The sequence below is a fragment of the Dreissena polymorpha genome, chromosome 4 (assembly GCF_020536995.1).
Source record: "Dreissena polymorpha isolate Duluth1 chromosome 4, UMN_Dpol_1.0, whole genome shotgun sequence".
Taxonomy (NCBI): Eukaryota; Metazoa; Mollusca; class Bivalvia; order Myida; family Dreissenidae; genus Dreissena; species Dreissena polymorpha.
In genome coordinates, this window is record NC_068358.1 from 31,435,725 (window position 1) to 31,462,040 (window position 26,316).

Here is a 26,316-nt window from a genome sequence, read left to right on the forward strand (position 1 = left end):
GACGATGACACCATTTCCTCTTTAGAACAAAGCGTCGATTTACAAACGAAAGGAGAGAGGCCTGAATATGAATTCGATGGTCAAATGCCAAAAAACACAGAAACTACGAAGAACGTTAATCTATTAAGTTTGACTGCTCAATGTTTAGCTTAATGGGTGGTTACTTTATAGTAATTCATGGTATTATAATAATTGTTATATTTCGTGTCTTTAACATACGATTTCCATAAGATGTAAAAGATGAAATCCTTTTTAGCATTTCAACAGAGATAATATACGTGTGCATGAATGTTTTGTCGGATTATTTAGGATTATTAGATGGGGGGGGGGGGTATTTATCCAGGAAGTGAAATCTTATTTTATTTTTGGATTCTAATGAGGACAAGTACTATAGTGTAAATAGCATTTATCTTGGACCTTGGACAATGGATTTTAAATCCGACCTACTTAATGCTTTACCATACATCATATTTCGGTTTTTTAAAAAGCGGTACACAACCAGTCATATGATTTGCAACGATATCGTTAGTTTCAGATTATTACTTATTGAGACATTTAAGTTCAAATATGAGTATGTTTGTTAATGATTTTTTAAAGCGCTGTTAATTATTTATGATAAATTTATAGCTCTATTCAGTTCAATTGACCGTATACATGAATGTCCCTTGATAACAATATTTCGCTTATTAATTTAAAATCAACAGCACACTTACATGTACACACAATTAATAAAAAAAATATATATATATATGATTATTTGTCAATGTATTGCTCTTTATCATTTCATTCTGTTTAACAGTTGGCAAAACTATGTTTCAGATATCTCCCTTATTATAGGTTAATAAAGATGCATAGAAACATTAGACTTATCAAGAATCCTTAATGATGGGGAGATTTGTTCAGGCTTTCTTACTCTAAAATAACACGAGACCAGACAGTGTTAACAGAGCAAGGACGGGTGTAAAAAATGTGACCTTATCGAAATTCATGTACCATAATTAGTCAAGTTTTCGGACACATTTTTGCTTGGCCGACATGTAAATATTAACAGTGTCGGGAAATTTAGAGATATTCTGTGAATATACTTAATTAATTTTCATAATCATTCAAATTAACTTTGTATTAATATAAAACTTTGAGTGACCGAACACTTGAGTAATTACGGTAGTATAATATAAAACTTATAGTGACCTAAAACTTAAAGTAATTACGGTAGTCAAAACCACTTAAATAACGCTAACATAAATTTTATCTCATTTTCATGTTTTTATTGTATATAAAGAAAATAGAACAATCTTTCGTTTTCACTTTTTTGGCTTGCTAAACTCGATAGTGATAAAAACGCCGACAACCGCCCATTATCCGCTTTGCAAGACGGTGAGCTTGGAACGACAACTCTGCGTGGAGATTGTCCGCTAGGCAGCACGCTCTCTCGCGGTATTTTTGTTGGTCAACAACAATGTCGGATTCTAGTTCCGATGAAAGTAGTGAGAGTTGGACCCCGTATTGTGAACGGGGTGAGTGGAGTGATGTAGAGCCGGTCCCACAAGATGACGGACCACACCCTGTCGTCCAGATTGCATATTCTGATAAGTGTAAGTGTTTACATTTGATTCCTGTGTTTTGATCAATGTTGTTGTGATAGCTAGGTTACACTGTCTACCATGGCCATTGGCATTTTATCCCTTCGTATTATTTTTTTTGTTTTGTTGCAACACAATAATTATTTTAGATATGTGTAGATTTATATACAGTCAAGTTACCATTACCGGATCATTACCCATAGCGGATCACTTTGATGTTCAAGACTGCGTATTGCAATAAAAAGTTGACATTTTTAGATGATATTTTGCACACAGCATCTTCATTGCATGTTCTTTAAAACGCATTGATTGAGTTGTAATCGGAGCTACTCTTTGTCAAACATTTCGTTATGTTTTGCTGACATGTATATAACACTGTGTTTACTTCCATCTTGTTTCCAAAGGTTGAACATTTTTCGCGGTCACATGCTATAACTCTGTTGGAAACAAAAACATTTACGCATTAATTTAAAGGCCATTTAGTAGTCTTTTTGCCTGAAAAAGTCCATGTCAGTTTTGATTTGTGTTTAATATTTTGCAACACCTTAAATAACATGAAGAATTAAGGCAATACCGGATCAAGCGTGATAATAATATGCATATTGATAATAAATACTATTAAAATATATGCAGATATTGTTGATTCTAACAATAAATTATCTATGATTTGATATGATTCAAACAATTTACATGGTTTATAAGATGCCCATATCTTTTCGATATTTTTAGGATTTTCAATAGATAATTCACACAAGAACACCATGCGTCATATACAAGATCCCATATACAAAACAATTACAAAATATGAATATAATTTATAACTGGAAATGTTAATTGGTCATTGTAATCAACACAGTTCGTGTTTCGCCAGTTCAAATTGCAAGTTAGATGCTCCCGAGTGGTTTCGATCACGTGATCCGTTATGGCTACAACTGATCCGTTAATGCATGAAGTCTGTGGCATAAACAAGGTATCACAAATACATTTGGCTGCGTCACGGACTCTAGATTACACGGATAAGAAACGGGACCGTTACGCCAAATATCGTGTTGTGTCTAAGTCACGTGACCGTGTCGTAACTATCGATCTTTTATCGAAACGCCGAGGTTATAAATTTGATGTACCCACTCACGTATTTTGTTAAATTATAGTTTCATTTCTAGACCGATTTTGACAATTTATATATCATTAGAAAGCTTACAACGTAGTTTTCAGATATATAAATATATATTAAGTTTTTCCTCTGATTTCGGCAGCCCGGCGAGTTATGACTTTAACTTTTGCAAATATCATACCGTTTTCGGAGTTTTAGAATCTAGATTTACGATTGACATGTTCGTACTTAATACCGATTTGAAGCGTTTATATTTGGAGTTCTGTTTTAAAAATAACATCTTGCTTAGGAGAATAGAATTATGTTTATGATAGAGAAAAAAATGGTTTAAAAATGAAAACAAGTAAGGAATGAAGGCGGAAAAAAGTAGCGCGCGGTCCTAACGAACCGAACTGATGCTAAGGTCTTGGCGATTATGCCTTTGTTTAGATACCGGCCATTGAATTTCCTTTGCCATGATTATTATATTTTTTATGAAATATATTGAAATATTTTGTTCTAGAGACATATCAATAAAGCTAAGTATTAATGAAGCTTAATAAATTAACGATTTCAGCTCTTGATTATAACACAGAAAGGGTGTTATAATTTTATGATGAAACAGCGTATATAGCGGACCCTCTTGATATTTTTCGGCTTTGCATACTTCAAATATAATGGGTGTCAAAACATTCATCGTTTGTTGTTTATTATCAAAAAGGTAATTATGTAAAATTATATGAAATGTTATTAACCATAAATTATCAATTAATTAAAATTATTTAAAGATTCTTGAAAATCACGGTCAACTGTCTATGCATGTATATTGAAATATCTTTATAAGTTAACAGAGTTATAAATATATAGAATTCTAAATTAAAACTCTGTATTATTTGTATTTTTCGGAAAGATTATTTAACCCCGTTGTGGTCAAATGAGAATGCTGTTTTTAATTATGTTGTTCCGTACACTACCATACACTCTTTATAGGACTACAAAATGACGGAGTTTTTTACTGGTACCCGCTAAATACGTTAAATGTTAAGTATTAGATTTTTTAAATATTTAAAATGTACATGTATAGGTATTAAGCACTTATAATTATTATGATTAAGCTGGCTGACATCTATACAGTATTTAGTTTATGGCAATCTGTATGGGCAGATGACTATACATGTTTTCAATACGCTACATATCTTATAAACGCAAAATTGAGTATTTGGCGTTACATTACTCCAAGAAATGACCACTAATACCACGAGAAGACATGGAGGTATCATAAAAAGTGTAAACTGACCAGACATTGCCACCTGTGGTTAGGGACCAATATACAAGTATAGGTCCCTGCTGTGGCGTATGACACCATAGTGTTATTAAGTATTGGTCGGCACAGTATCTGATCATAACAAGATAATTGGTTTGTGCTGAACACAGGGGCAATAAAACCACAGATCTATCAATAAACAAGATTATTGAGATATCTTTTATTGAACACCGCGATAAAAATGCTCAAACCATGGACTCTAGATTACACGGATAAGAAACATGGCAACATTCTCAGAATCATCGCTGCTATGTGTGTAATCACCTAACAATTCGTCTAAAAATTATTTATATATTTGAGTTGAAGAAGATGTACTGTTGTATAAGTCTGAACAAACTATCTGTCTGCCTGTCTAAATCTAAGCCGTCATCGTCCCGGTGAAAAAAATCTGATTTTGAATAGTTGGACATGATGCCCTGATGTCAAAATACGAAATGACCCGCGTAACACCGACCGTGATTTTCAAGAATCTTTAATAAATTGAAAATTTAAGGTAAATAACATTTCAAATAATTATACATAATTACCTTGTTGATAATAAACAGCAAACGATGAATGTTTTTGACACCCATTTTATTTCAAGTATGCATGCAAAGCCGAATAATATCGAGAGGGTCCGCTATATACGCTGTTTCATCATAAATTTAAAACCCTTTCTGTGTTATAAACAAGAGATGAAATCGTAAATTGATTAAGATTCATTTATAATAAGTTTTATTGATATGTTTCGTGAACAAAATACTACAATATATTCCATAAAAATATAATAATATGGCAAAGGAAATTCAATGGCCGGTTTCTAAACAAAAGCATAATCGCCTAGACCGTAGCATCAGTTCAGTGCGTTAGGAACGCGCGCTACTTTTTCCCGCCTTCATTCCTTAATTACTTTCGTTTTTAAACAATTTTTTTTTCTATCGTATACAGAATTCTATTCTCCTAAGCAAGATGTAATTTTTAAAACTGAACTCTAAATATAAACGCTACAAATTGGTATTAAGTACAAACATGTCAACCGTAAATCTAGATTCTAAAACTCCAAAACGGTATGATATTTGCAAAAGTTAAAGTTATAACTCGCCGGGCTGTCGAAATCAGAAGAAAAACTTAATATATATTTATATATCTGTTTACTACGTAACGTAAGCTTTCTAATGATATATTATTTGTCAAAATCGGCCGAGAAATGGAACTATAATTTAACAAAAGACGTGAGTGGGTACATCAAAATGTATAACCTCGGCGCTTCGCTGTACGCTGATTGTAAAAGATCGATAGCCACAACACGTTAAAACGCGCGGTGGTAAAACATAAAATGTGTATTTCTTGTGTTTAACTCGCTATAAATCCATTAATAACAACGGGAATATAATAAAAGTTATATTTTTTTGAAAGAGGAATTAATAAGCAACACGATAACGTACAAACCAATAAAATCGGATGAATAGTTTTTGCATAAGATTGAATTTACTACAGTAAGGGTCAAATACTCGATTCATCTCCTGTCAATATACACTCCGTGGCTGCGTTTAAAAATAAGACTATGTGCTGAATAAGTAAGCAAAGGTAATATTTGATCAAACTGGTGTAAAAGAAGTCTCAATACATTTATTGCTTTTCACCGGAACAACTTTATTACGCTACTGATTCAGTAATGGTAACTTGACTGTATATAGTATATCAGTTATTTTACTTAAGCTTACAGTATGTATTAAATCTCATGTTTTATTTATGTAAATATAATGTAAATATTGTGCTAACTTAGCTTGCTTTGCAATGTCATTATGTGATATTGACCAAATAAGATCAGGCGGTTATGAATCTGCATTTCAACTTAGTTAATTTAGGAATTTGTCATGTGTAAAACAAGTAATGCTTCTGTCGTATGGTGATATACTGTTTCTCTGGTTAACTCTTCATGGATTGGTCAATTACACCATAAGCCGCAATTAGCAAAGACAAATGCAATTCACACTTACTTACCTTTTACAAAATGGAATCCTCGTCAGGTTTGCACAAATCGTCAGCCGCGTTCTCGAGAGAAACTCACGTCTACTGTCATCGGCTACATGTCACTAATCCTCCTGGTAAACACACAAGCTAATCCTCCAGGGCAAATACACAGCCACAGGCTCCAGGTTACAGTTTCACACTTATCCTCCTGGGAATAATCACACCCATTCATCCATCAATGTGCGTAACTGCAGGCTTACATTCTTGCCGGCCTCCTTGTCAAACAAACCCTGACAAAACTTTGTCATTGCTTGCTCAGTGGAGTATGCATAGGGCAGATCACGAAACACTGCGGTTGCTTGCTTGAGTGCCCAATCTGACCAATCGTCTAGGGACTCGCCTTCTTCCTGTTGGGTAATATGGAAACGGCCCTGCACAGTGGAAGGTAGCTCCCTGGCGCCAAAGGGCTCCTGCAGCCGCTGCATAAGCTCTGTGTAAGGTACCGTCCCCCTCCTTTTGGTAAGCAACGCAAAGAAGTCAACCACCTTACCTGTCAAACACCAACCAAGGCAATCAGCGCATTCTGCGTCAGACCAATCTTGCATCTTGGGGTAACGCTCAAACTTGCCCCTAAAAACACACCAATTGCTCCATCTATCATATAGCAGGCTCTTTGGCAGCCTGGTAAGAACCTTCCGATCCCTCTGTATCAGGGTAACTAAGGGCAGGAGGGTTACTCAGAACTGGAAGATTGTTGGGGACAGGATGTGGTTGCGTCCCCTCCATGGGAGTTTCACTGGATATCTGCTGCACTTCATGACAGTCTACCTCGCTCTTGTGCATACGTGACAAAAGGGCTGTAAAAGGGGCCTCTGATGAAACAGAAACAGGACTACATGGCCTAGATAGAAGCTGTTTACGGGGTCCTCCCTGGGGAAAACTTACTGACTTGGGTGGTTGTGGAGGCTAGATGCGTTATCAGTGACATCAAACGGTTTGGGCAGGCCTATCACCACCACACACGCTTGGGGGCCAAATGTTTTGTAAACTGGGTTTTGTAAACTCGCTCCATCTCCGTGATGCTTTGCCCATTGAGTAACAACTGCCTCTAGCTTAGAAAAATCTCCGTCACTAGCTCGGCCTTCAACCGGTCCTGAGCGCCAGCGTCTCCCTTCTGAACTAAAGTAGTATTTATCAATCTCAAGTGTGGGGACCTGGGCTCCCACTCAGCGTATTCTACCTCGTCACTACTGTCACTGGCTAGAGCCTCATCTACTAGCCTTGGATTTTCAGAAAAATCTAACCAATCCAACTCCCTATAACTTAGTGGCCGCCTAATTAAAACTAATGAACAATTATTAAAAACTTCTAACATTCTTGAAAGCAAGCTTGTCCAATATAAAAGATAAATAAGTGTTTTTCCCAGGCCATTTTAGCGTGGCTAAAAGCCACGCCGCCCTCCCGGATCGCCACGCGCCCTTTTTTCAAAGGCAAATTTCGCCACGCGCCCTTTTTTCAAAGGCAAATTACGCCACGGGCCCTTATCAATAACATCTTTATTGCCTTACGATCTAACTTGGTCCGCAAAATCAGCTTCCTTGATTGTCTGTGACACTCCGACTGTGCTTAATTTACTCGAGAGACGTCAACATCTAATCGACTATATAAATTGAGCAGATTTAATCTATTACAGTGCTCGATTTATAGGTAGGTCTTACTGACTGCTCTAAAGCTGTGAATTAGTCATGCGTGAATAACCTCGAGTCAGTATCAATCGATAATGGTAGCGGATCCGTGGTCTAAAATGCCAAAGGCTATGTTATACCAAGCGCACTTTTCGGTCGGAAATGTGCACTCCTCCACGATAAAATCATTACTTCGGAGACTTTTGATGAAAAACTCGATGTTATTCTCGTGGCAATTGTGCATTGCATGCATTATTCAGTTATATCAAAACATATATTTTTACGCATAATTACATTTAAAATCACAAACAAATTTATTCTTTATCGTTTTCGTCTTTAAGATAATTAGATCTAATTATTGAAATAATTACTGAGACGTATACTAATTTAACAAAATGCGAATCGCGTATACGATTTAACGTTGCTATGCGCACCTGTCGCTTACATCATTTGACATTTTATCGACATGGCGGACTATACAGAATGAAATTGTGACTCGGCAAAAATGGCAAATAACGTCGTAAACGATGGAATTAACGATGGAGATTATACATTGAGAAGGAATTAATGAAATGTCTGTGATAATCAACGATGCATAAAAATGTTTTAGATAGCAACAACATTATTTATTTATTTGTAATCTACTTGGTGGATGTATGTCACGGAAACGAGTGTTTGCATATTGTTAGCGATCAATTTACTCGCAATGTTATTTTAAACATCTTTCAAGATTATTGTTAGAAAATGGGATAAGACAAACATGGTTTCATTTATATGTTAGTGGATCTGTGTATAATCAGATTCATATGCATATATTGCTTTATTATGTTTGTCGTGTTGTACAGTTTATTGAAACAGCATGGAACTTAAATGTAGATTGCAAGGTAAATATATTAATATAACTCATTGTAAGTTAACTACATCTATTACCATTAAATGTGCTTGTTTATATTTTTTTCCACAACTGCCTCTGATGCGATTACATGTTTCTTCCTAATTCAGGTATTCACGGAACGTTTTTGCCCTTTTTTGCCTAAACTGCGCGCTAAAATGCCCTTTTTGAAAGTAATGCGCCATGCCCCTTTGCCCTCCTGGGAAAAACACTAGATAAATGTGTTTAAGAATTCCAGCTACTCAAACATTATTCATTTTTCTGGAGTAAACACATAATTTCTTTGTGTCTGTTGACATCATTAAGACGTCATTAAGTGAATGGTGGTTGATACTGTATTTGTTATTCATTGGAGAAAGGGGAATACCAATTAAACATGCGTACATCATGAAACAGGATGTGCATGCATGTGGAACTGTTCTTATTTAAATATTATGACCAATTAACAAATAATTTTACAGTATTTTGCTTTTCTGACTGGTGCAAGAGATATTTTTAAGTGAATATAAGTTATAAGTTTTTTTTATTGTATGTCAGTCATAATGTTAGAAACCCAATGACCTGACATCCGTGGCAACTGTTTCTTAAGCAAGTTAATTAAAATTCAGGCTGTTTTCATGTGCAAAAAGTCTAGAAATTAAATCTAGTCGATTATTTGTCACATACAATAGAGATGCATTTGCTTTCAAATGAATGACGCAGAAAGATTCATTGTGGTTTTTGTAATCTTAAATAACAAATGAGGAATTAAATTGAGAATTAAAGTCAAAGTGATACTTCCTTGGTGCATTATAAAGAGCATCGGAAATCCTTATGTTAATTTATGATACTTTAAATATCCCCTGCATCCCTTGACATCAATGATTTCTTGACATGTAACTAACTGGATTACTTTGCAAATACAAAATGATGACTTCTGAAATAGATTTAATATATTAAATCATTCTTTGGTAAAATGATGACTTATTAAATAGATGTAATATATTAAAACATTCTTAGTTGGTAAGATACACGTAGTGAATATGTCATTAAATATATTTCTTTTGAAAAGACTATTGAAAGTTAAGTAAAAGAAAAAGATATAAGATATATATGGACTTGTTTTGCATGCATATAAAGATAGGCTGAAACCAGTCTGTTTACCAGCTTGTGCTGGAGATATTTTGATAGGCTGAAACCAGTCTGTTTACCAGCTTGTGCTGGAGATATTTTCAATTATGAATATCGTGTTTTGAATCACTGCAGTTTCCTTACATGAACTATGTAAACAAAACATATAACCATTTAAATAATATAATGTATTTGTTATGCATATAGCAAGACTATTGACATTCATTTAACACCTCATATTGACTTTTCTAAAATTATATTAGATGATTTAATGTTACATGGCTGTATAAATATTCCATATATTAAAATATATATATCTAACTGACCCCGAATGTCTCTAAAGAGATCAGAAATTATGGTATGATCACAGATTAATTGAAGCTTTATATATCGTTCCAGTTCGTGACGTGTACGACTACTTTCGAGCTGTAGTTGCCCGCAATGAGGTCAGTGACCGTGCCCTGGAGTTGACGAAGGATGCAGCAAAACTCAACCCGGCCAACTACACCGTCTGGTAGGCTCAGTTACAGTTAATCATAGCGTCAGCAACTTCTGACAGAGACCATACAAATGCTGGTATCACAGCACAGTGATTTTTTTTGCTTTAATTTGTTACAGCCTGTGCCATTTGAATTGGGAAAATTAGCGGGATAAACCGTGAAATTGGGAAAAATAGCGCGATAAACCATGAAATTGGGAAAAATTAAGCATTATAAATAGGATTATAAGTAACAGAAGTGATATTGTTTTTAAGTTCATGTTCAGGGAGTTTCCTAGAAAAGGAGTCGGGTCAAATTGGGATTTTTTTTAATCAATAAAAGTGGCAAGTTTGGGAATGATTTATGGACAAAAATGACTGAATTCAAGTTATATATTTTGTAAGATGTTTAAAAATAAAGTTGAGACCTAGATTTAAGAAATCATAATTAAGTTATATGAGACTTCTTTCTAAAAAAAAAAAAAAAAAAAAAAATTTTTTTTTTTTTTTTTGGAAGTTGGGCTTTTTTGGGGAAATTTTGGTCAGATTTTTGGGAAAAAACGTGTATTTCTGCGATTGGGAAGCAGCCGAAAATCGGCTGTAAATTTGAGCAAAAAAAATCACTGCAGCACATTACCTATTTAAGTTTTGGTAAAGCAAATAAGGATAATTACAAAAAAGCAATAAAGAGGGTTATGGGCCTCTGGTTTAAAAGCATGACTGAGGTAGTAAAAGCGAAGACACAATTTTAAAATTGATGCCTTTTACATACCTGTAACTTATAAATGTATCATATGGCCTCTTTATATTTGCTGTGTATGAACTGGTTACAATAAAAATACTAGTAATATTGGGTATGCACGATTTTGATGTGTTAAATTGTAACATACATATTGATAAAAATATTTTACAATAACACAAAATAGGCAAGAAAATTTTGACATTGAAGACGAATTTCATAAAATGCAGCAAAGACAAATAAGCGCCCCAAGCCGATTTTGACGAAGATATTTCGTACAAATTTTCCCACAAGGCCAAAAAAAATAGGTCCGTTTCCGGTCGCCCGACCGTGTCTCACGAATCGGCGCCGACCCTCAACTTTTTATTGGGGTTGCCAAGAAAAAAAAAGAAAAAAAATTGTTCATTTTCGTTCATATAAGATGTAATATCAAGCAAACAAAGCATATATATACATGTATTTCTTATTATAAGCTTTAGTAGCCTTCCACTAAAGTACTTGGAAAAAAAATCCTACCTACCGACCCTGTTTTTTTTTTTCAAGGAGAAACGGACCTTTTTTTTATTGGGCCCAATAACCAAAGCATTCGTCTTTGTATAAAGACCGGGGTTAGTGTAAGTGTGTTGTATGAATAGATATAGTTGCATGAAATTAAAATAATCCGTAAAACTAAATTTAGATTCACATGGTACATACATGATAAATATACTGGCGAATTCGACTGTACAGACATCTTTGATTTCAGAATTAAATATCTGGCTTATTTCGCATTTTTCGACACATGTTCTTCTTAACTTTTATTTTAATTTATAGTGAAATATATGTGTAATAAGTTTTTTTACACATTTTATATAAATTCATAAATATTTGACAAAATCGTGCATATCCACTGCTTTGTACAATGTACATATTATCAGCATGTTAATCTTATGTAAGATTGTGCACTTTACTCATATTAATGTATAGGGCAAAACAATATGTTTAAGTCACAGAAAGAATTTAAGAGCTGTTGATGTAAAATGGTTGCCTAGTAGTCATTGCTCCAGCTAGGCCTTAATCGAAGGGCGCCGCGCCCTGCCCTCCCGAACCTCCGCCCTGCCCCCCCGAATCTCCGCCCTGTCTCCGCCCTGCCCCCCCCCCCCTCCCCCCCCCAAAAAAAAAAAATTTTTTTTTTTTTTTTTTTTTTTTTTTTACACATATGATTATTCATAAATCTCTTATTAGATTGTAATTACTTTAATCCTCATTGTAGACATTATATTTGAATGGTTTAATAATAATGGGAATAATACAATTATTTATAACATATAAATTAACATGCAATAGGAAGCATTCCAGAAACACCCACGCGCTCGTACGTGCCCTTTTGACAAAATACTGCGCGTCGAAAGTGCCCTTTTGACAAAAAAGCCCCCCTGCCCTTTTCAAATCCTAGATGGAGCACTGCTAGTAGTGTATGCAAACAAATCTATTGCACATGCAATTGGAATGTAGTATTAGAAGCAGGGGTGTCAAAGTTCAGGACTATTCCTGAATTCAGGATTTAGGCCATCAAGGACCACTTTTGATATTGTTATTAATCAGAGGATTATTTTCTGGTATTTTAAAATTCATGGCACAAAATGTCATCTTAAACACAAATTATTTTACTTCGACATATTGTTTTGATATTATTTTGTATTTTGTCCATATTACACCCCTAGATTTAGCTTTGAGATTAAAGAAACAGAACAATTCTCTGTGTATCTAATCTCTGTACCATGTTCTGGTGTTCACTTGTTTACTCATACAATCAACTGTTTGATAACAGTATCAGAGAAGCACTATTTTTAGTTTCCTATAATTACGAATTAACAGTTGCAATTGATTAATTACAGGTTGATCACAGCATGTTGGTTCTAAATCAGATAAATGTTAATATCAGCAAGACATGTGCAATGAACTGTGAACTTTGAACTGGTTTCTAGTTTGCCATGTTTCTTGACATGCAAGTTTTCTTCACAATCAAGATTATAAGAGCCCCATTCTGAGAAAACTGGGCTTAATGCATGTGCGTAAAGTGTCGTCCAAGATTAGCCTGTGCAGTCAGCACAGGCTTATCAGGGACAACACTTTTATGGTATTTTTAGTTTCAAGGAAGTCCGGGACTCCTTATAGAAAATCAAGTTTAGGTGCACAGGCTAATCAGGGATGACGGAAAGTGTCGTCCCTGATTAGCCTGTGCGGACTGCTGGGATGACACTTTACGCACATGTATTAAGCCCAGTTTTCGCAGAATGCGATCATAATATTACCTGCAGGTTATCATATTAGAGTTATGATCTGTGGGTTTGCTCAAAGGGCTTTTTGACTGTGCAGTGTGTTGTGCTGTTAACCCAGTATGCCTAGTGGACTCTCCCACCCTTCTAAACTGGATCAATTTATTTCCAAAATTAGGGATATCTAGTATATTAATTTCCATATTTAGAATAATTCTTACAGCAATTCCTTAAAGCAAACAGCGCAGACCCTGATGAGACGCCACATCATGTGGCGTCTCATCTGGGTCTACACTGTGTGCCTAGGCCTGTTTTCTAAACGCTTGGCATAAATGGGTTAATTTGTGTTCATTGGTTGATTTGAATTGAATAGTTATTGCTTGAAACTTCAGTGAGACCATTTTGAAACTCTTAACAATCATGCATATTTTACTGGTTACATAAATTATATTTTCCTAAGTTAAATTGTTCAATTGAAATTATTCTTGCTTTTGCTTGGGAATTTTGACCTTTTTGTTAGCGTAAACTAATGTTCATGTTATGACAGAAGAAGTTAGATGCATGAATGTCAGCGTTATAACAAAAGATCTATTAAATAACAAGCTCAATATATTGAGACGATTTAACTGGTAAGAAGTTGGAGGAGATTTGTGGTGAACTTTGGTGTTTAATAAACACCAGTACAATAGGCTTTGATTTGGTTTACTATTATACTGTTTTCCTTTCAAAAAGTAAAGGAATATGAGCAATGCTCGGTCAAAAGGGGTTAAATGCATGTGCGTTAAGTGTTGTCCCAGATTAGCCTGTGCAGTCTGCATAGGCTAATCAGGGACGACACTTTCCGCTTTTATTATCATATTTTCTGTTTAAGAAAGTCTCTTGTTAGCAAAAATCCAGTGTAGGTGGAAAGTGTAGTCCCTGATTAGCCTGTGCAAACTGCATATTTGAAATAAATTTGAAAATTTGAGATATTATACATGTAACAATCAATAGGCACTTCTTTGTTAAGCAAAAACAAACTTTTGTTTTTGAAATTGGGAAAAAAAAGCAAATATGATTTTTTTTATGCCCCCAGATCAAAAGATCCGGGGCATATTGTTTTTGGCCTGTCTGTCTGTCTGTCTGTCTGTCTGTCTGTCTGTCTGTCTGTCTGTCTGTCTGTCTGCCTGCCTGCCTGCCTGCCTGCCTGCCTGCCTGCCTGCCTGCCTGCCTGCCTGCCTGCCTGCCTGCCTGCCTGCCTGCCTGCCTGCCTGCCTGCCTGCCTGTCTGTCTGTCTGCCTGCCTGCCTGTCTGTCTGTCTGTCATTGTATGTGCATTCATTATGTGTGTGTCCAAAAATTTTAACCTTCTTTAAAGTTTTGCAATAACTTTTGCATTATTGAAGATAGCAACTGGATATTTGGCATGCATGTGTATCTGATGGAGCTGCACATTTTGAGTGGTGAAAAGTCAAGGTCGTCCTTTAAGGTCAAAGGTCAAATATATGGCTTCAAAGCGGCGCAATAGGGGACATTTTGTTTCTGACAAAAACATCTCTTGTAACATTTTACTTTGGGATATTACCCGGAATGTGTTCATTTAACAGACGGGCCATAGATATGCCAGGAAAATGCATGTTTATTGCATTGTAAAAGCCTTAAATCTAGCCATTGGGCTGATGACTTGATACATGTATATTTGAGTCGCGTTCTAAGAAAACTGGGCTAAATGCATGTGCGTAAAGTGTCGTCCAAGATTAGCCTGTGCAGTTGGCACAGGCTAATCGGGGACAACACTTCTGCTTTTATTGTATTTTTAGTTTCAAGTAAGTCTGGGACTCCTTATAGAAAATCAAGTTTAGGCGGAAAGTGTCGTCCCTGATTAACCTGTGTGGACTGCACAGGCTAATCTGGGACGACACTTTACGCACATGCATTATGCCCAGTTTTCTCAGAACGCGGCTTATTTATGCCTGACATGAATTCTTTTTTCCTGGAATCTCAGGGTATGTGCCTCTGATACTGTACATGCATAATCCTCCCACATGCCATCAGTCAATAGCTGGTGCTGCTAATTACTTACACATTGTTTGTGGTTCTTATGAGTTTACTGTTTTGATTGGTTTTCTGGTGATGGGTGCAGAGAACTGAGTGCCGGTACAGGGCACTTACCTGTTGGGTTGTCCAGAATATCATGTTAGTAGATGTATCGGTACAGGGCACTTACCTGTAGGGTGTCCAGAATATCATGTTAGTAGATGTATCGGTAAGCAATATCTTGCACATCATGGGGCTGGAAACATCAGAAAACTTTAGATGGAATTTACATGAATCACCAGTTGTTGTTTATGTTTTTCATGTTTACATATTAAATTATTGTTGGGTCTGTAAACAATTGCTTGTTATCTTGTGTCCAGTTGTGTCCTTAACCCTGCTTCATATCAGTACAATGTTTAAAAATTGACTCAAAAATAATATTATGGCCCTTGCCACTTAACTTGGGGGACATGGTAGTTCTATCAGTTCTTTGTTTTCTCTGTCCGTGACAGGTTAAGCATCAGATTGTCTCCCGAATTTATGAAAATGTTTATAAGCATACATTTTAGGCCAAGTTCAATAATTATTAATAATTGCCAAATCTAACCAGGCATTTTTAAATGATTACCTTTGATTTTCTGAACTTGTAAAGACTCGTTAGAAAATATGTCATGTGTACCACCTGTCCCCTTACCTCAAAGGTCAAGGTCACACTTACAGGTCAAGGTCACATGTACAGGTCAAAGGTGAGCTGTGGCCATAAAACAGCTTGTCAATTCCTGTTGATACTTGCACAATGGTTGCCGATGCCAGTTTGTTCGTCCCCCCTATCACCTGACCCCACCTTGACCTTGTCCTATGTTTGACTTCAATCTTTTCTTGTGACAAATAAGGTAAATTAATCCATTTTGTTAAGCCCTCCACACAGTTTGCCATAGCTCTTTAGCCATTCTCTATCTATATACAGTACAGGCACCGTGTACTTACACAAACGCCACTCGCCGCGGTGTTCAATTCACTGTGTTCGCTAACCAATATGAACCCTGGGATGGGTATTAAGATCAAATGTCCTAATACGAACACCGCGAATCACCGCGGACCCATACTATCTACCACAGTGTTCATCATGTTCAATAAAAATAAAATAATTGAACATAAACGTATTGATCCCTTTCATTTAAAAGTGATAATGAATAATGTATTTCACACCCTTGCCCATGGCAGTGTTTTCTGTCTTTTTTAACGCAGCGTATAAAAGAAAACAGGTCTTCGCACCTAGCTGTTGAATACTGCACCTGGAGGAGTGATAATTGCGTGTTTGATTATGCAATTAACAGTTCGAAGCCATGGAGAACTCATAACTAATTGTAGTAATCGTATTATCCCGAGTATCTGGATTCCCCGATACAAATGTGTCAACTGTCGCAATCGCATACATGCAACTTCTCCCATCTTTATCCATTACTCGATAATCCCATATACTTGTACTGCGAAAGTATCAATTGAATATCGGCATATGATTTTATTAGCAAGGCTGTTTTCGGATAAAACCCGAGCTATTGTCATAGCCAGCTCGTCCGACATCCGCTGCAGGCATCGTGCTAAAACCTTAACATTGGCTCTAAAATCAAAGTGCTTCCTCCTACAACTTTGAAACTTCATATGTAGATGCACCTTGATGAGTTCTACACGCCACACCCGTTTTTGGGTCACTAGGTCAAAGGTCAAGGTCACTGTGACCTCTTATATCAAACTTTAACATAGGCTCTAAAATCAAAGTGCTTCCACCTACAACTTTGAAACTTCATATGTAGTTGCACCTTGATGAGTTCTACATGCCACACCCATTTTTGGGTCACTAGGTCAAAGGTCAAAGTCACTGTGACCTTTAATATAAAACTTTAACAAAAATCCCAACATTGCCTCTCAAATCAAAGTTATTCCACCTACAACTTTGAAACTTCATATGTAGATAAGCCTTAATGAGTTCTACATGCCACACCCATTTTGGGTCACTAGGTCAAAGGTCAAGGTCACTGTGACCTCTGAAAAAAAATAATTCTGACAAGCTTTCGCAGCCGAGCGTGGCACCTGTTATGCGGTGCTCTTGTTCAAAGATCTGATAAAATAAGCGCCCAATCAGGACAGTTGTATTACAACATGCATAAATCACCTGACCGGTTTGCACGCGTCATGTACCAGGGCTTTTATTCCTTCTTTTAGACTGGCCGTGGATGGACATTTTGACACGGACAATTCACAATTCTCGGACACGGACAATTCAATATAATACGGCCGCGATTTTAAAAAAAAAACGGACATTTTGTGCTCAAAACTGTCAAAACGGACATTTCACAATTTAAAATTAAGTTTCGTTTCACCGTTTTTCATTTCGATTTCACAATTTTTGTTTACTAATCGTTAAAATTACGTCGTTGTTTCAATCGACTACAAACGTGAATCGATTAAAATTTTGAAACCGGTGCATATCAGTTTACGCGCGGCCGATCAACCTCATCATTATCCAAACAAAATAGTGTCAGGCAACCCGCGGTACTATGCAAAAAAGATTTTTAAAACACACACCAAATAATCCAGATTTATTGAAATTCAGGATAACCATAAAAAAGCCGAAGCTTCTACAGAAGGGTAAGTGTTTTTACAATGCACAATTAAAACGGACATGGATTAAATTATGAGGGAAGTAATTTGATTTTTTTTATGCAAATGAAGCATTGTCATTGGTAACCGAGAGCGATACTTGTCTTTCTATATTTTATCCGTTTGCAATTAATGTAAATATTGGTTCAAATGAAGTATAACTGTGATCCATTCACATGAACATGTTTAACAGTTTCAGTATTATAATGTTCTGGGAACAATATATTTTAATTAAGATACCAACTTTTTCTGAAATCAAAAGTAGTTCTTTCACTCGTTGTACTATATTTCGATATGTTAAAATTCGGACATCTAAATATAGTGATATTTATATGTTGATTTGTTGTTGATAGTTTGTAAAAATATGTTTTGTATTATTTCAGACAACAAGAATGAATGGTTGCAATTATCCTGTGTCTTTCAGTCAAGAAATAGATGTGAAAAATGTTCATTTAATTGGACCTGGAAATCAACCACCACAGATAACAGAAAACCTTTTAACAATATGTGTTGTTTTAGAATTTGTGAAATATGATAATAAACAGAAGTTGATTCATAACATGTCCAAATGACCAAATGTAAGTTACTAACTGTATAGCAATTTGAATTAAGATGCTTTATTTTCTGATTTTTTATTCATTTTTTCTTTCAGATGATATACATTTGTGTAATTCTAGGTTTCAATAAATAATTCCAATACATTTATGCAGGATACTGTTACATTATTGTTAACATTATTATGTTATGTTGGTTATCTGGTTTATCAAGTGGAAACAAGTTATTTATATAAAAATAAAGCTTATTAAGACTTATAAAGGTACTTGTTGTTATTTATGTATTAATTAAGTTTATTAACATAATTTTAAAAGTAATAAAGAAATACAGTCAATACCATCATTCATTAATGTAGTAAGGTTCTTTAAATTATTGTTCTTATTAATAAAGTCGGAATAACTTGCAGTTTTCACACCGCGATAAAGCTGCACAACTTTTTTGGGGCCAGTGAAACCCCTGAATATACTATTCATACAAGGAAGATATGATTTTATTACATTATTTAAGAACATTTTCATAATATTTAAGTGTTAAACATGCTTGTACTATACTTATTCATTGATTTCTGAATTTCACAGTTTGTACAATTCACGACTCATTTTTTTCACAATTTTCAGTAGTTCGCAACTAATTTTTTCACAATTTTGTAAAGTTCGCGACTCATTTTTCACAAAATGAGGGGGCCAGGGCCGCTTCACAAAATCAGGAAAAAAAGCCCTGTGTACAGTTATTTTCGCTTACAACTTCTACATGAAATAAATGGTATCCCACGAATTATTTGGCATTGACATTTGCTCTTAATAAAATATAATTTAAACACACTGTATCATTACTGTTGCGCTGTTTCAGTTCCTTCATTATTGAAACAATTATTTATTGTATACTGACTGCACACAAGTGTCGTAACATACTGATGCAGTACGTAAATTCGGACAGTATATAATGTCTGACACAAGTAAAAAATGATTTAATACAGCTCACTTGGTTTCTTTGAAACTCGATATTTGTTGTTAAAAAGGGCAATTGCATTGATTAGCACCATAACAGTTATTAGTATTGATCATCTAAACGCTTTATTTACGATTTCGGATGTTCGCCAAACACCGCTAGAGTAGCGTGTCCGTCCCCCGCGAAATGTCACCCATCGGGAAAAGTGAACACCGTGGACAGGAGTTTTTGTTTAGGTATTTTTCCCAATCTACTTTGAAAATTGCCTTGTGCTAAAAATTGCCTATATCAGGTTCATTTTGTTGTCAAACATTGATTCTTTTGCGATATTGCATTGCATGTATTGATAAATATAGTGACAACACATTCATGACTTTGTTTTAAACAAGTCCAAAAATATTCTTGCTGAAATACTCTTTTATCAGAAAAAGGACTTCATTTGTTGCCTCAGAATAAGAGCAACTATTGCTAGTGACAGCAGTAACAATTCTGTAGAAGTGCAGGTAATTTATTTATTTGTAACACATCCGCAATCCATGTATTAAATAGTTGGCGTGCTCAAAAGTGTTTACCATTATTAACATACCTATGCAATATCTCGGTGTTTCCTTGTAAGTCAGTAGTAAGATAAATATGCATTCTCTGGCCTCCTACACAGGTCTCATGGTGTTTTAATTAACCTGGAAAACAATGTTGTCACTTCGTACAAGCCACTGATAATATTGCTTGGCTCTGGATCAGAAACTTTGTGCAGTGTGTCTGCTGTTTCTTGTACTGGTGCCATTTGCACTCTGTTTGCCAGACAATATGAGAGAGTTGGAACAGCTTTTATAACACTGTTATTTCAAAAGTATTGTGACTGTCACAAATATTTTGTGACAGGAAAGTTTGTTATAACGATGGTCTCAGTTTTACAAACGCATGGTTTCTTATACATGTAATATGGTCACGGTTATATAACACCATGAGATTTTTGGATAATAAAAAAGTGAATACTATATGAGAGAAATGATCAAAGAAAGCTCAGCAAAAAAAGTAAAAGGTTTTTCATAAGCATATTAAGCTAATACACTGTATATAAGGCTATCAAAATATAAGTGATGTATTACTGAGCACTTAAGTGACAAAGACTTTAAATTGCATAATAATGTAATGATGATGATGAGTATTTTAATCATATGAGACGCTTTCTTAGAAAACTGGGTTTAATGCATGTGCGTAAAGTGTTGTCCCAGATTAGCTTGTGCAGTCCGCACAGGCTAATCAGGGACGACACTTTCCGCCTAAATTGGATTTTTGCTAAGAAGAGACTTCATTTAATTGAAAAATGTCATAAAAGTGGAAAGTGCCATCTCTGATTAGCCTGTGCGGACTGCACACGCTAATCTGTGCTGACACTTTACGCACATGCATTATGCCCAGTTTCTCAGAACACGGCTCATATTAACCTTTACTTCCAATGAGTGCTGACATCATAACCAGATAGCAATTGATATTGTAAAATCTTAAGCAAATATTGTCAAGTTATCTCTCCTTTAGAAGTCAGCTTGGGCTTAAGTGCAACCTCTTAATAAAATGTATATGAGCTGTGTTCTGTGAAAAAGGGGGTTAAATGCATGAGCCTAAAGCGTCATCCCAGATTAGCCTGTGTAGTCCGCATAGGCTACCGTATACGTGCGCTTATAAGACGCCCTCGCTTATAAGACGCACCCCGACTTCGGACTTTATAATGGGTGGATTTGAGACTGACCCGCGTGTAAGACGCGGTCAAATTTTGCCGTATTCATCGGCCAGAACATGGCCGAAAATGGCAGAATGTTAAAGAAAATCATCAATTAGTAAAACATTGAGAATTTTTCAAACTCGCGCTGCATACAATTAGTAATTCACGCAAGTCTGAAAAATAAAACAATCAAACAACAAAGTAAATAATATTTGTTTATTTTATGATATATTAGTGGGTTTTAATTTATTTTCAAGTATTATTCATGCAATAAAAATAATTATCAAATTGACAAAATTTCTAACAACTGCGTATTAATCATTTGCCCTAACAATTGCAAACATAAAACATATTACGTTCGTAATATCAATGCACAAGCAAAATTGATCGTGTCAGTCATCTTAATTGTATTGTTTGACAGGTATTGAAATCTAATAGGCAGATATTTTGAAAGCGTTTAGTTTTATTACCTAGATTATGCAAATTTTACGCCCATTGTCTTATCAACAATAGGTAACGCCTACTTTCATAAAATTAGCCAATCGCGTGATAGAGTGATAGACTCCGAAGCGCAGATCGAAATCACGTGTCAAGAAGAAAGCCATATGCGGATAATTGCATGCGTCGCTCTTTGCTCCCGTCGTTGTTGGCCCCTAATAAATAATGTGTCATCAGTATTAGTGGTTCGTCTGAATAAACGTGTTTATTTAACAATTGACAGTTGCAAACTGGTAACTTATTTCAGAGGATACCCTAATTGCCAATTATGTCTTAATTGAACATTAACAACGTGGAACAAAGACGATCAGGTGATACAAACTTGTCAAATAGCATTTGTAATCGGCAGCGTGTTTACTGAGAATTGATTTTGCTGTTGTTTTAAGCATGTTGGCATCGTGTTGCCGCTTACACACATATACTATAATGACCAATTTATATGGCATTTAACGACGTTGCGCGCAGACAATCAGGTGATAAAAACTTTTCAAGAATAATCACGGACAATATAACGTCTTACGCCCCAAAAATAACAAAATTCAAATTAAAAATAATAGACAACAAAATCAGTAACAATACATTTTATTACAAATAAATCGGTAACTGAACATAGCGTTCCGATACACGGTACGGGCCAATACAGACTTTAGAGAAAATGCAAATGGCTGCCGCGATGATTCAAAACAACTAACAAGTGTCCAACTTGGCTAGCATAAGCCCAGTAAACTCGATATTTTGATTTTTTTTGTTTATTTTCACCAGTATCTCGCTTATAAGACGCGACCCCAACTGTAACTTATTAATTTAAGTCTCAAAAATGCGTCTTATAAGCGCACGTATACGGTAATCAGGGAAAACACTCTCTGCCCAAACTAGATTTTTGCTAAGAAGAGACTTTCATTGAACAGAAAATATCATAAAAGCGGAAAGTGTTTTCAATCATTAGCCTGTGCGGACTGCACAGGCTAATCTAGGATGACACTGTACGCACATGCATTTAACCCCCTTTTCACAGAGCACATCCCATATTAATTGGTAAACAACGTTGCTGTGACCGAAATTTAAGTTGAAACCATAGATGTGTTTGAATTAGGAAAATTCAATTATTTATGTACCACTACTTTTCCCAATTTTGGGCCAAAGAAATGCTATGTGTTATTTTATCTTTTGCTTCATTTGATTGATTTTGACATATTCCTACTGGAAGATAATATCACTAAGGGTAGCAAAATCAGTATTGCTTGAAGAGAAAAAATATTTATGTCTGTATATCTGAACTGAACTGGATGCATGTTGAAATAAAATAACAGTCAATCTTGTGGATGCGACCACTTGTATTTAGCGACCTTTGTCTTATGCGACCATTTTGAAATCCACGGAGCTTTTTCGCTATATAATGATATTGTATTAAGCGACTTTTGTCTTACGCGACCAGCGACCGCTGATTTTTGTGTATTTTGATGTCCGAATCTTGAATTAAGCGACCATTAGGAGGTAAAAGTGTCCAATCTATTGATCTTTCAGGTACAACTCCGTGTTAATTGTTTATCAAAGCCGATAAGATGTACTGTTACACCTTTGCTTTGTTTTCACACCAACCATTATGATTATGCTTTGTCTTGTTGACCGGTTCTGACCGGTATTGTTGTAGACTGCGTATCAATTTATTGAGTTGAATAATAGAGGAACGTATTACGCACAGTCTACAGCTTAAAAAGTTTACTATGTGGAACGTTAAGAGACAACGCCGATTTTTCTCGAGTATAGATAACAGGTGCAGAAACAATGCACTGTACGCGACAAACATTTCTTGAGAAGTGCGGAAAATAAACAATTAATTGGCAACATCTGTTGAAATCTGTACATTATCAATTTGTAATTATGCTAATTAGTAGATATTTGTTAGCCAATCACATTGTTATTTACTTAATAAATTTTCCAATCAGGTCTGTTTGTTTGTTCTCAATTGACGTGTTTTAATTTTTTCAGCTCATTATGTATCATAATCGAGTCAGATTTCCTTAAGCATACATGCAGAAATTAAAATGTCAAAACGAAAAGTGTTAACGTTGAACGAGAAAATTCGGGTTTTGGAATTGTCAAAGAGTAAAAGTGCACGTAAAATCGCAGATGAGTTTGGAGTCGGTAAGACTCAAATTCAGAACATTCTTAAGCGTAAAGCCGAGATGCTTGAAGACGTGGAAAATAATGTGTCAGGTGAAAAAAACAGCAAAAAATATTTCCTTGTCTATGTTGTTTTTGCAAATAAATATGTTCACACAATTCATTTATAATAAATGATAATTTATAATAAGTGAAAAAATAAAACACATATAAGTAAAATATTGTTTATGTATTGTGTTTATATTCATTTTATTATAAAAGTTAAAATCATTGTTGACAAAAGAGATTATCCTTCATATAGATTAAAATTGAGGGTAAGCATTTTTCCAGAATGGCCTTTTTCATTTAAAGACCATTTTATTAAGAGACAACTTTTGATTACTCCCTTGAGTGGTCTCTTAATACAAGATTGACTGTAGATGTTTCTAAAACTTCATCATTTGAAAAAAGGCCATTTCAGTTAATATATACATGTATATAGGATCTGACAACAACTGTTGTCCTTTCACACCCAGTTCAGACATTATTTCTCAAAGAGTTCAATACATGGTGGTAAGAAATAACAACAAGTATTTATAGTTTCTGATCTTTTTTATCACATGCTGTTAATATTAAGGTTAACTTCATTATAAAATCAGAAAGTTGTTCAAATTGCGTGATGTCATTTGATGTTGCAATGTCTTCAGTGAATTAAGTCAATATTATTGGTCATTCAAATAAAAAGTAGCAGATAAAATTACCCAAAAAGCTATATATGTTTTAGAGAAAGATATTCATAATGGTTATGTTACATTGAAAACAATGTACAGCATGTGATGAAAGTATTTGTTGAATACTGCTGAAGGTTGTATGACTGTGAAACAAACACTACTATGCTTGGCCTGCATTGTATTTTCCCATTTATTCAGTAAGTGATAATGCCTTATACTTGAGGCTACCAAAGAATGTAGTGAGGACAATCTTCCAGTAAGAAAACTGATAACATATTTATCGGGCATAATATGTCAAGGATTTCAGCTGGTCACTGCATTTGTTACACAAGTTATAATGGATATTGGAGCCGAAAGAATGACCCAAATGTCTTCCAAGCTACATCAGGAATTTTAATAGATTTTGAAAACCCTGTGCTTAAAATTTCAGTTTTCAAAGCAATATCTGGGGGTCAAAATAGTAATCAGTCCATTTTTTTTCATCTCTTGGAAACATTCGCATCAAAATGATGCAAGACAGGTGATTTTATGTGAGTCAAAAGAAAAAAAGATAAAATGCATCAAAAAGGGGTATTCTGCTTAAATTGCAATCACTGCCATAAGTCTTCTTTGTTCAATTTGGAATGCTTCTTACTTGGTATCACTATTTGATTTGCATGCCCTATGTAATTGAAATTGCTAAGCAAGCTTAACAAATTATCACTCATATTAGATTAAAAGTTTGTATCGTTCAGCTGGGATCTGATATTTAAAAATTATGTTTTACACCATATAAAGCATCCAGTATTTTGAAAGTTAGTTTCATATTACTTTTATTGCAATGAAATCACACTTACTGAACACTTCCATAATTCTAAAAATGGAATCATTTGAAAAAGCTTTAATTTGGACACCTCTTGTGAGCACACATTTAAATGCTTGGGAACTGTATACTGTATGACATACAACATTGATTTCAATCTCATTTGAATGTATGTCAGAGTATGGGTAAATTATATAGTGAATTGTGTCAAATTGTCACTTGTCAACACATGCTCTGGATAGTGAATTGTGTCAAATGGTCACTTGTCAACACATGCTCTGGGACACCATGGCCATAAAGGATGATTGCCTCAGTAACTCTGTTATATGACATTGCTGTCAATCACACATATTTTCCAATGTAAATCATGACACTATTTAAAAAAAACAACTGCTAAGTGGTTGTGATATATCAACTTAATTAAATTATGAAAAGTCAGGGAATTTTCCTTATCACGTTAAAGTGTTTTTATTAAAGCAGGATGTGGTAATTTGTATTTTTTAATGAATTCAAAAGGCAACATATTTCAACAGATGAATTACTCCCTGGCCTACTTAGCAAGTTTTGTTTTCTATAGGCGTTTTGCAATGTACAAAACAGAAATATTCAATTAATATTGAAATGCTGTGTACGTGCCTCTTGGGGTGTCAAGCTGAGGTTACTGAGTATGTTAGCAAAGAAAAAGCTGCAGTTATGAAATGGTAGAGATTATATCTTAAATTAAATATGCATATGTTAACTTACTTGTACTGACGATCATCCTGTATCATATTGAACTGAAAATCAAAACTCACTTTGCATATTTGTGCTATTAACTTGATGTCCCTGATGATTTCCTCCGCATTGCATTGTGCAGTCAGAACTTAAATGTCTATGGATGGAAGAAATACAAGCCTTAAATGTCTATGGATGGAAGAAATACAAGCCTTAAATGTCTATGGATGGAAGAAATACAAGCCTTAAATGTCTATGGATGGAAGAAATACAAGCCTTAAATGTCTATGGATGGAAGAAATACAAGCCTTACAAGTCTATGGATGGAAGAAATACAAGCCTTACAAGTCTATGGATGGAAGAAATACAAGCCTTACAAGTCTATGGATGGAAGAAATACAAGCCTTACAAGTCTATGGATGGAAGAAATACAAGCCCCACTCCGGGAAAA

General features: G+C 35.1%; 1 protein-coding gene across 2 annotated transcripts in view; it reads left to right on the forward strand.

Moving 5' to 3' along the window:
* Positions 1-1,373: 1,373 nt before the first annotated feature.
* Positions 1,374-26,316, forward strand: part of LOC127879779 (protein farnesyltransferase/geranylgeranyltransferase type-1 subunit alpha-like) — a 40,116-nt gene continuing 15,173 nt past the window's right edge. For both annotated transcript variants that reach the window (XM_052426834.1, XM_052426833.1), the window contains exons 1-2: positions 1,374-1,595; positions 10,040-10,154. In XM_052426834.1, the coding sequence (XP_052282794.1) occupies positions 1,460-1,595; positions 10,040-10,154 (251 nt within the window). In that variant the 5' untranslated portion in view covers positions 1,374-1,459. The remainder of the gene's footprint in view (positions 1,596-10,039; positions 10,155-26,316) is intronic.